Source organism: Podarcis bocagei (genome assembly GCF_964188305.1).
Source record: "Podarcis bocagei genome assembly, chromosome: 3".
Classification (NCBI taxonomy): Eukaryota; Metazoa; Chordata; class Lepidosauria; order Squamata; family Lacertidae; genus Podarcis; species Podarcis bocagei.
The window spans coordinates 77,138,565-77,150,909 of NC_138127.1; the positions used below are offsets into that span (position 1 = coordinate 77,138,565).

The 12,345-nt window shown below is 44.0% G+C and overlaps 1 protein-coding gene across 1 annotated transcript in view; it reads right to left on the reverse strand.

The window, feature by feature from the left end:
* Positions 1–12,345, reverse strand: part of GALNT14 (polypeptide N-acetylgalactosaminyltransferase 14) — a 233,497-nt gene that overhangs the window by 3,028 nt on the left and 218,124 nt on the right. Inside the window, exons 12-14 of the mRNA XM_081186432.1 lie at positions 9,377–9,460; positions 8,334–8,478; positions 58–177 (exon numbers count right to left, since the gene is read on the reverse strand). Coding sequence (XP_081042558.1) covers positions 58–177; positions 8,334–8,478; positions 9,377–9,460 — 349 coding nt within the window. The remainder of the gene's footprint in view (positions 1–57; positions 178–8,333; positions 8,479–9,376; positions 9,461–12,345) is intronic.

The window sequence follows — 12,345 nt, forward strand, 5'->3', positions numbered from 1 at the left end:
TAAAGTACGCTGGAAGAGAGAGAGCTTTCAGTCTTTTTTATGGGGAAATGGCCTCACCTGCTTGCCATCCCCTTCTTTGCAAGGTAAGAGTACCACCTGTGAACCTGGAAAGAGGGTTTGTATTGATAAGCACAGCTTCTGGAAGCGGACTTGCTGGTTGTATGTATATGTCCATTCCTGAAACAAAGGAGAAAACTGTTACATGCTACCCCATTCTCTGAGTGGTGAGACTCTCCAGGGGTTCCAAACGCTCTGTCCAGGGTTCAGTTTCCTTGGAATGAATGTCAGTGGAGACTGCAGTGTCTTTAGGATATATGGTTTTATTTACACATATATGCAACCTGAGCATAGGATGGAGGGACTCACAGCATTAACACCCTAAAAGAACTAGCTCCTTTGTTCGTCATAGATTTCGATCCAGCATGGAGCAAGGCATGTCTCCATCTCCAGCTTCCAGCTCTCACACACAACTCTGGCTACTGTTCCCCCACGTAACGGAGTCAGCCTTGGTTACCCTGATGGATGACCTTTGTGGGACTGATGTAGTGCTGTCTTGTTCCTGCTTCTTGATCTCTCATTAGCATTTGAAATCATTGACCATGGTATCCTCCTTGACTGGCTCTGGGGAAGTGGGAACTTGGGGCACTGTATTTCAGTGGTTCCAATCCTACCTGTAGGATTGGGTCTAGAGATTAGTACTGTATTGGGACAGTGACTTTTGGCCTCCTGCCACCCATGTTATGGGGTGCCAGAGGGGACTATTTTATCTCTGGTGCTATTTAATAACTACAGGAAGCCATTGGGAATTGTCATTAGGGGTTATATGATACACCACAGTAAACACTTGCAAAAGAGTGACACAATGACTTGGGATCTGTGTGCAAGGCCAAGCACTTAATATTGACTTCATTTCTATACAATAAACTCAGGCAGATATTCCATCTTCCTGTCCCAAACACTTTTTTAAAAAATCAGGCAAACTCCAGAACTGGTTGTGTGAACCAGCCATAAGAAACGTGAAATGGGTTACCGTAGTTTGTTTTGTTTCTGGAGCCCAGGAAGAATTGTGGTAAAAAACAGGTTTCTACCTTGTATCTCTCAAGACAACAGTGGAAGAAACAGAGGAAGGGTGAAACAAGGGCATAGTGCAGGCGCCTGCTCTTCCCCCCTTTCCTTTAACATTTCCATATTTTTATCTGGGGCCGCCATCTGGTTTCCATCTGATTAAATGGCAGGGGAGGGGGAGGCTGCATCGCCATCCGAAGGCAGCCGTGCAAAAGTCAGCCAAAGATGATACTTTAAATTTATTTCTTGAATTCATTATGATGCTGAGGAGCAGTGACAGGTGTCACCTTGAATGATGTTAAAGCCTTGAAAAATTGTCCCCGGTCTCCAACAGCGTTAATGTAGCTTCTTTCTTTTCTTCTCTTTTTTTTTTTTGAGGGGGGAAATGGGTAGCATATGAAGTGAGTCACTGTTTGAAGCCAGCACCCTCCCCACACAGCCCTCACGACATTTTCTCAATAGCCTTTTGCACCACAGACAGCCTTTCAACACATTTCGCAAAGATCTGCCTTGTCTCTTGACAAGGTGCAACTGCCTTTGCTGCTTCACTGCTTGCTTCTATCTTTCTTGGCCAAATCTCCATCAATTAATGAGAAGGTAAATATCACTGGGGAGAGAAAAATCCAGAGAAATTATCATGGCTGGGGTGCAGGGGTTTTTGTGTGTTGTTGTCGTCTTTACCTTGCTTTTGAAGTGGCTGAGGGGTACCCACAAGTGTCCTTTCATGCTGCAAATCATCTCGCTGATGGCATGTGGTCTGCAGCCTTCCCAGGTGCTTATGCTCCAATTAAAGCCCAGGGGAAGACATTATGAGGCAGTTGTTCCTATGGGGTTTTTCAGGTCAGGAAGTGTGGGCAGCTGGGGAGGCTGCAGGGAGCTGAAGAAATGCTTACTGGAAAGGAAAATGCACACACCAGTCTTGGCTACCTCACAAAGATAAAGCTCAAAACCCCCAAAGAGTCCTGAAAATGAGGTCGAAAAGTGGAAGCCTCATTCACAGAGGAAGAAAACTTGGCAGGGCAGATTTTGGCACAGCACTAAACTGGTGCATTAAAGAACACGTGAAGAAGACTCCAAAGTCTACTGAAAACAGAGTTTTCCGTCCCTAGATGGGCTACCTTCTAAGTTTAACAAGTCCCATCTGCTCCTCATTTCCCTCTGCAACACGTGCAAAAACCATCTTCTTGACCATTGGATCCACTATTGGTCTTGTCCACTCAATCCGCTGGAGCCTGTCTGTGCTTGCAGGGGAAGCCCCTAAATCACCCATTGGCTACCCTCACCTGGTTGAGCTGGCTGGTCAAAGCTGCTCCCAGTGTGTGTCGCTGTTGCATGCTGAGAGCTTCTAGTAACCACAGGTGAGAGCTGTGTGCAGGGTGGGCACAAAAGATGTACAAACTACTGCAGACACAAACTACTGTGTCCCCTACCAAAGGAACTACCCCTCCCCTAACAATGATATTAGAGACAAGACTCCGTAAGAGTTCTCAAAGTGAGAAGCACAGGCTTGTAATGTAATCTAATTGTAAACCTTAATCTAATGTACTTCGGCCAGTAGTAGATTAGATAAATTAGGGGACAGAATGTCAGCCCCTCCCAGTCAGTAAAGTAGGAAGAGAGCATCTTGGAAGGGGCAATCTTTATCATTCTCAACGGGCTTTAAAGAATACTGTGGGCTCTTGCAGCACCTTGAGTGGACATTTTTATTTGACCAGCTTTGTCCCCAGGGTGGACAATAAATCTTAGCACTTTGCCGTAGGTGCACTAGAGGAGGCTGAAACAATTGTTTTTCTCTTGGTCGAGATGCTCACTATGACAAAGTTCTGCGAATCCTCTGGGGAGAGAGCTGACAGATCAGAGCATCTGGTTGAATTTTTCAACAAGATCAGGACAAAAATAATGCATTAACTAACTAGGATGTTGGTGATTCACTTGGTGATTGATATTTTGAGAGGCAGACAGTGGGGCACAACAGGAAGGGGGGGGGGAGATTGCCATCCTTCTGTCTGTTTCTCTGTTCCTACAGGAGACTGACAGCTTCTCTCTGAATACGGAGTCATTTCTGTACTGCTGCTGTTGACGATGTGCTCAAGTGTATCCAGGCCTAAGAGGCTTCTGATTTCTTTTCTAAAGCTTGTCAGGTTTCTTGGAACAGCTAATGATTAATGGGTTTATTAAATGAATCCCAGAGTCAGAAATCCATTCCAAGAAGGTTACTGCAAAGTTTAATATCAACTGATGCTCTGTTTCTAACAGAAAGCCAATGCACCAGCCAAACGGTGACATCTTCATTAGACAAAACCAGGGCAAAATTACGATCAATTATTTACCCTCAGATGCATTTCTCCAGTGAAGTGCTAAATCAATCAATCCCTTCAGCAAATGAGACATAAACAAGACCGGATAATGCCAAGTGTCTGACTTGCAGCATCATTGCAGGGGCAGCGTGCTTGGTGCCATGATCAGCGGTACAGTTAGATAATTTCAGACTCTGGACTTAATAGTTTAATAATCCCCCCCCCCACACAGCCTTTGAAGAGTAACGCAGCTCTCTGCATTTAGGGAGTCCTGCCCTCCTGGTCCTTCTGCCCAGGAGTGGAAGGAGGGGGTTTGTGGACCACTTGCAGCGAGGCAATTATTCCTTTATTAAAAAGCAGGAGGGGGGAGGGAATATGAGCCAAGGGAGAACATGGCAGAGGTTTACAAAATTATGCACAGTGTGGGGAAGTTACTCTGTTCCATATACTTGATTCAATCTTGTTGTTGTCTTGTTTGGCTGTGTATGTGATAAAGGGGAACCATAAAGGGGTGAAGGCCTCTTCTTCTATTTGTCCCTATGTCAGTTTCAGTTTATTGGTTACTTTTTCTAATAAGGCTGTCTCCCATACTATTTGATACCATCGGTTCATGCTTATTCCTGACAGGTCTCTCCAGTGTCAGGCTATGTGGCTCTTTCAGATTCAGAAGCTGAATACCAGGTAATGGGCAGGGTGGTAGGACAACAATTAGAGAGCATTATTATTATTATTATTATTATTATTATTATTATTATTATTATTTAATAATAATAATAATAATAATAATCATAATAGAATTTATATACCACCCTATACCTTGAGGTCTTAGGGCGGTTCACTATTGCCCAAGGCCCTTTGACAGACCAACTCTGCATTACAAAGAGGTCTGGAGACTTGACATGAAGCCTAGCAACATCAACTCCACCATGTAGGAATCCCTTGCAGATGACCACAGTGTCTGGAGACAGGCAGTGAGGTCATGCATCCATAGCAGTGACCAGAGGAGAAATGGCTGTTAGGAGGAGCACAGAGAGAAGAAACGCCATGGTGCATCTGCAGCAGCACAACCGGATGCACAAATCAATACATACCATATTTTTCGCTCCATAAGACGCCCCTTTTTCCTCCTAAAAAATAAGGGGAAATGTCTGCGCCTCTTATGAAGTGACTCCTGTCCTGCTTTGCTGCTTTAAAGCAAGCCACGGAGGAGTGAAGGAAGCAGAGCCATGGTTCCCGTCTGTCCCTCCTCCACGGCTTGCTTTAAAGCAGCAAAGCGGGACAGGAGCCACTTACACGGGTGTAAAGCAAGCACAGCAGGAGCCGTGTAACCCCTCTGCCCCTGCACTCGTCCACACGCGCCACCCCCTTGGGACGTTTGATTGGGCGACATCCCACGTCCCCACAGGTGACGTGCTGCCACACAAGACCCTCCCTCTGCCACTGGTCTTGCCGGGACAGTAGTGCCTTCCTTTGCAGAAGTGTGAAATTTGAAGGACAGCTGTGGTTTGGTCCTTGTGTTGTGTACGAAGGTGTGAATTAGGTAGGTTTGACTTTAAATGAGAATTGAATCAGATTCCTCCCTCATATGAAAGCCCCCAGAGCTCTCTGCAATGAACAAAAAGGAAGAAAGTCCCACTTCTCTTGGGACTTTCTCTTGGGACTAATTGTGTAGGGCCAAACCATACAGTCCTTAAATCTAAGGGACTCAATATGGGAAGCTCATATATTTCCACTGCCTGCCACCCTTACTAGGGGATAAAGTCTCTTCATTTGTTAATGACAGTAATTGTCAGAGGCTTAATGCTGTCCGGCTGGCATAGATAAGACTCTGGGCTCCCAGCCAGTTCCAAACTACAGTGGTGCCCCGCAAGACGAATGCCTCGCAAGACGGAAAACTCGCTAGACGAAAGAGTTTTCCGTTTTGGAGGTGCTTCGCAAAACGAATCTCCTATGGGCTTGCTTCGCAAGACGACAATGTCTTGCGAGTTCCTGCTGGTTTTTTCCCCCTTTCCCCCCTTTTTCTAAGCCGCTAAGCCGCTTATCAGCTGATCCGATCAGCAGATAAGCTGCTAAAAGCAGCTAAAAGCCGCTAATAGCGCTAATAGCGCTAAGCCTCTTATCAGCTGATCCGATCAGCAGATAAGCCTCTAAAAGCCTCTAAAAGCCTCTAATAGCGCTAATAGCGCTAATCCTTCGATGGGCTTGCTTCGCAAGACGGAAAAAACCGCTAGACGAAGAGAATCACAGAACAGATTCTTTTCGTCTTGCGAGGCACCACTGTATTTCATTTATTTGACAAAGTTCAAAAGTACATCTCCAGCGTTTCAATTAGCATCCGTCCCCTTGTTGCACAGTTGCCGCGTCTAATCTTTCTTTTTCCTTTTCCGTACCCAGCATGCAAGTCTGCGGAAACCCCTCCCCTGACTTCCTCTGTGTACAGAATGACTTGTTCCAGGCTCATCCTCCTCCCTCTCTACGTCAGACCCACTGTCAGATGACAGGCTGCTAATGATCTCTTTAGGCTCTCTGTAACTGCTGGTTTCTGTCCTTTCATCTTTTCCCGTTTGCCTCTCCCTGACAGTGATGATGGTTTTTAACGCCACTGTTGACTGCTGTTCACTTTACATGGTTGAAATATTATTCTGATATACCGGCAGTTTATTAAATAGTTTAGTACAACATTTGATTCAGAATTCCCCCGCCCCTTGTTTTCCTCCTTTAAAAACTAGGTGTGTTTTATGGAACGAAAAATACGGTAGATAAACAAACAAGGCAAGTGATCTTGGGCATTATCATCTAGAATACATGATCTGTGAGTCAATGGCTCCCCACTTACAGATGGAGCAGATGTGGGGGGGGGGACAGCAGGTCCCCAAACAATCCACAAGGAGAAAGGAGCTTTGAGAATTCCCACAACAGGTTATACCTCCATGTCTCTGGCAACAGAACGAGGAGCACATTAAAAAGACACTCTCAGTTTCCTGCTGATAGTGGAACTTACTGTCCCTGGAGAGACATCAAAGCCAAAGCCAGGGCAGCTTTCAGAAGTGTTGCAATGCCCATACTGGTGTTTACTGAGGGGCGTTGAGGTAGGACTTTAATGTATAACAGCTCTCCCTCCCTTCTATTTAACTATCCGCTTATGCATTTAAAATGCTAACCAGAACATAGAGAGAAGAGAACACCTTTTTTGTTGTCACAAACAGCACCTAATTCTTAATCTAGTTCAAAGAATACTCACTGATTGACACTGAATATTTTTCCCTTTAGTGATTGAGAAGAGGGGAAATGAGGTCAGCCTCATTAAGCCGCTTCTACTTTAATAGGCAATTTAATATTGAATGAATGCAGAGGATGAACTTAAATATATCATTTCAATTCGGCACATTTTTTGAGCGACGGAAAGGAGTAAATAGTTCTGAAAGATGGGAGGAAAATTATAATTCTCATTTTCTTCCTCTGATCCTTGAAGAAGAATTATGTGTCAACGTAGCCTGCATTCTGAGTACGGATGGGCTCAGCTTGGTTCAGTTCAGGCGTGTGCTTCGTATCAGGCTTGTCTCGTGGCAGGCCTGCTGTCTTGCAACTTCGATACCAGGGACATTGGGAGTAACCATGAGTCTATTTCCCCCATCTATGTCAACCAAATCTGCTGTTTGGACAAGTTGGCAAAAAACTGGCACCAGTTCCGATTTTGAGATGGAAGAGCAATCGCACAGCAATTTTTTTGCACATTTTTAGTGTGATAAAAAGGCCCCTAAGGCACAACCCTAAATGTTAAAAGGTGACATCTTAAAAATACTAGGAACAAAATGGAGGGGGTTTGGGGGGACAGAATGACAGCTTGCTGACTTACGCTGGGGGGGCCCTTTCGCATAACCATTTTGTCACATGAATGCAAAATGGGGGGGGGATGAAGGAACTCATGGTGACTCCTGAGAATGCATTATTTCAAAATGCAGGTAAGAGATTAATTGTATGAATGTTCTCCAGTATAAAAAAACAACATCCCTGCACCCAGAAAAGCAGCATCTAAGGGGAAATGCTAAGTAGAACCTCATATGCTAGTTTTCTGTGGATAGGGAGTTTAGGATACAGGAAAGCACTAACCTGCATTCTGAAATATATCACAGAAGGATTTGCATCCCATCCCTTTTGGGTTCTCTTTGGCTCTGGCAATAAGACGAGTGATTTTTGGCTGGAAGACAACTTAATTCATGGACTTGCTTGACCACATGGCACCAATTATGTTTGTTCAGAGAGCAGACAACCTGGAAAGAGCTCAATTGTAAATACCTCATTTAGCAGGCCAGCATTATATATGGCCACTTTCCTTTGGAAGATGCAGCCCAGTAGGCAATAACTGAAGTTCACAAAAATGCATCTTATTGGGGAAATTGCTTGTTAGTCAAAGCTGCATACAAAAAAAAAAATGTTTTTCTTGGGAGAAATTTGTGCCAAAATGTTGATGAATTTCCATGAGGATTAACCACAGATTTCCATGCAAATGCGGAGAACTAAATTTAAGAATAGAAAACAGAAACTGAAAGAGCCAAAACTGACAGATTCATCTATCCCTACTCACTATTATTTCAGTTTCAGAAGGAAAACCTCACTGATAAGTGTAAGGAAAAGAAGGCATTTAAATCTGGAACTTCTTTCTAGAAAAAACACTAGCTTTAATTTCCTTGTTTGTTGTCTTCATACTGCAGATGCCGCCTTTGTTTTGCATCACTTTTCTCCCTATTTTAACTTGAGTGCCTTTGGACAGAAAAGCAATTGAGAGGTTTTGCAAATCAAACACCCCCCCCCATATTATTCATGAGCATGTTCAGTGGTTCTGGGTGAGCCACCATCTTATTCTTAGTTTCACAGTGCCGTCTTTAACATGGGATCACCCCCCAAAGGATTGCTGTTAGGATAAGGGCACCGCATATTGTTTAAATCCCAAACAGGCCCTAGAGAACTCACCTGAGCCACCATTGCTGCACCTTTGCTGGTGATGCAGGGGTTTAAGATCACAACCGGAAACTCCTGGGCTTCTGACTTCTGGGTCTCCAGGCATCTCTGTCTCTGTCGAATCATTCCAGTCTGGTAGAGAGATTCCTCAGGAATTCTGAGGGAAGAGGGAAGGATAAGGGGCATCAGTTTTTGGCAAGGTTGCTCTGCCCATAAAAATGGAAGGAAGAAGTTCCCACCAAAGAAGAATGGATAAGTAAGATAATGGTCTATGCAGGAATGGCAAAATTAACAGCCAAAATAAGAGATCCAAATAACAATTGCTTTCTGGAAGAATGGAAGCCATTATCGGACTATTTAGGGAAATATTATAGTGTGAAGAATTTGTGAGCAGGATTTGAAATATGAGCAACAGAAGGAATTAGAAAATACAATATTGATGTTTTGGTGTAAGAAATAGAAGGTATTGTGCAGCCGAGGGGGGAAATTAAAACACCATGGAAAAGGGGGCAGGAAGTCAAGAAAAAAATAAATTTATTATGTATTGATGTATATTTGTCAAGCTGTTGAAAACTCAATAAAAGTTTACTACAAAAAAGGGGTTATCAGTTTTTGCTTAGCGACGGCCCACAGTAATCATGAACAGCACTTTTCAGCACATAGACTGTGTGTACCTTTGCTGGCAATGTTCTGGGAACCGCATGCCAGCAGAAGGCAGGGCCAAACCAAATGTCTATGGTGTACCAGATATGACTCTCAACTTTGAACAGAACATTTGATCCAGGGGGGAGGGAAGAGAAAAGGTTCCCCATTCCTGGTTCAGAGGAAAAGTCACCTCCTGGTGATTTAGCTTTTTTGGGTGGTGGATAGGCAGAGTAATTCTATCCATGTTTACTCAGAAATACTGTATGTCGCTCTGTGCTCAACAGAGTTTTCTTGCAGGAAAATGTGCATAGGATTGCAGCCTTGAGCTGATTTTCATTTGAGGAAAAGGGAAATTTGTGACATTTCACCCACACAGGTATCACATACTATATTTCAAAATTTGCTAGTACCTCAGTTCAGGATAAACATTTTCCAGGTACCACTTGAAGGTGTGGCATTTCAAGGCCTTTCTCAATTCCACTCTGCTCTGGATGCTGTTGAAAACAAAATATTTGCAAAAAATCTAATTACGTCACTTCATACCACTGCAACATGAAATGGCCTTGAGCCCCAAAGACAGGATTCTCTCTGTAAATCTAGCTAGTGGAAAAATGCATTAGTAATCCCATATCCACACCTTCCTCAGCTCCCCCAGTTAACTCATTGTGAGTCACGTAACTGAACAACAAAGGACCAAACTAGAAATGGCATTCATTGGCATGACCATAATTAATGTGTTGCATTTTTAACATTAAAAATCCCCCTCGGATTGCCTGATCAGCATTGGGACCTCAGGGAGGACAGGATTAACCCTCTTCCTCATGCTGACTTTTATTAGGACCATAGTGTGGGGAAGAAAGGGTTAAACTTCTCATGTGCCAAAGTCTTGGATCTCTTGTGTTGCAGCTGCTATTTAAAATTTAGAAGCTAGACATGTGAATTGCAATCATGCAATTAATCTAGGCAGCGGAATGAATGGTTTTAACTGTATCCTATTGGTTTATTGTATTTTAATTTGTTGTGACCTGCCCTGAGATCGTTTGAGGTGAAGGGTGGGACATAGATCTTATAAATAAATAAATGTCTACTTGGCCCTTAGTCCCATGAGAGTTCCAATGCAGGTTTGCTGCCTAAATGGTATGTGTTCTATTGACATATACTAGAGCTACAAGACCTTGGGGTCAGCGTGGATAGCTTGATGGAGATGTTGACCCAGCATGCAGCAGCTGTGAAAAAGGCAAATCCTGTGCTAGGGAACATTAGGAAAGCAATAGAAAAGGCAAATGCCAGTTTTGTGAAGCAATTATACAAATCTATGGTGAGACCGCACTTGGAATAATGTGTACAGTTCAGTCATTTCACCTGGAAAGTGATATTGCAGAGCTCGAAAAGGTTCAGAAAAGGGCGACCAAAACGATCAAGTGATAGAAGCAAGTCCCCCAGGACAACATTTGGGGCTTTTCAGTTCAGATAAAAGGTGACTAAGAGGAGACATGTATGCAGTTGTGCCTAATGTGGAAAAAGTGGATAGAGAAAAGCTTCTCTTCCTCTCTCATAACCGTAGAACTCATGGGTGTCCAAAGTTCTTCTTCACACAATGCATCATTGGCATTCACCCCTACATGTTGTGATGGCTACCAAATTGGGTGGCTTTAAAAGAGGATTGGACCAATTAATGGAGGATTCGACTATCCGTGCCACTAGATTGGCCATTGGCCTGTACCAGCAAACTCTTCTCATGCTCTTATAACACAATACGCTTGTCGTATTCTGGTTCTGCGGCTGCTTTTCGTATTTTGAAAATAGGAAAAAATGCCACAAATCCACTTTTCTACCGCTTCTTTTTGAAAGCAAGGCTCAAGAGCTCCATAATCTTTGTTTACACACAGGCATGTGGATCCCAGTTTGGCTAAGGGACATGCACCTGGAAATTTGGTTTCCGTGCATGAATCAAAATCTGGATGAGGAACCACAAATATAAAGTGTGCTAGACACATGAGTCTTACCTCAATCTGGCAACCAAGAGTGCATAAAGAAAATTAGTCTCAGTTGCTGGTGATGGATTAGGATTTAAGAAGAGCAACGCCAGATTAGTCCAGAGGTCCATCTAGTTCAGAATTTTGTTCTCATAGTGGCTAGCATTATGGCTATGCACAACATGAATTATTATTTATTTATTTATTTATACATACATACATACATACATACATACATACATACATACATACATACAATAGAACTCTGCCTCTTGTGATCCCCAGCAGCTGGTTCCTCTAATACAATGGGTCCTCGACTGTTGTTGGACTGCAGCTCCCATCATCCCTGACCATTGGTCATGCCAGCCAGGGATGATGGGGGTTGTAGTCTAAGGTTACAAGACGTCTCCGTTTCCCGGGAACAGTCCCCGGATTTAGAAATAAGTCCGCATACAAAATCCATTGAAGTTGAAAAGTGTCCCTGGATTCATTGAAAACAATCTGGTAGCCTTATTGTAGTCCCACAACAGCCGGGGACCCAAGCACCTGGCATGGAACTTCAGGGGCGCTGCAACAGGCACCACAACAACGACATCAAACAGAAGGCGAGAAGTGCGAGGGGACAGATTTTGGCATTGCACAAGGCACCATTGAAATTTGAGACGCCAAGGCCTGCCACTGCCCCCCCCCAACAGCCCTGCACTTGTTGTTGTTCTTGTTTAGTCGTGTCTGACTCTTTGTGACCCCATGGACCAGAGCACGCCAGGCACTCCTGTCTTCCACTAATTCCCGCAGTTTGGTCAGGCTCATGTTTGTAGCTTCGAGAACACTGTCCAACCATCTCGTCCTCTGGCGTCCCCTTCTCCTTGTGCCCTCAATCTTTCCCAACATCAGGGTCTTTTCCAGGGAGTCTTCTCTTCTCATGAGGTGGCCAAAGTATTGGAGCCTCAGCTTCACAATCTGTCCTTCCAGTGAGCACTCAGGGCTGATTTCCTTCAGAATGGAGAGGTTTGATCTTCTTGCAGTCCATGGGACTCTCAAGAGTCTCCTCCAGCACCATAATTCAAAAGCATCAATTCTTCGGTGATCAGCCTTTTTTATGGTCCAGCTCTCACTTCCATACATCACTACTGGGAAAACCATAGCTTTTACTATACGGACCTTTGTTGGCAAGGTAATATAGTGGAGAATATGTGGACCTCTGGATGTGGCTGAACTACAACTCCCATCAGCCTCAGCAAGCTTGATATAAAGGAGGTGGGTAGGCAAGCAAGACCACAGTAGGTGAAAGTGGAATAAATCACATCACACTTTCCAGCAGAAGGTTATCGCAAAAACCCTGTTTCACCCACAGGGCAAATATGGAAATAAGGATTTAGGCTGCCTAGCTTAATATTTTACTT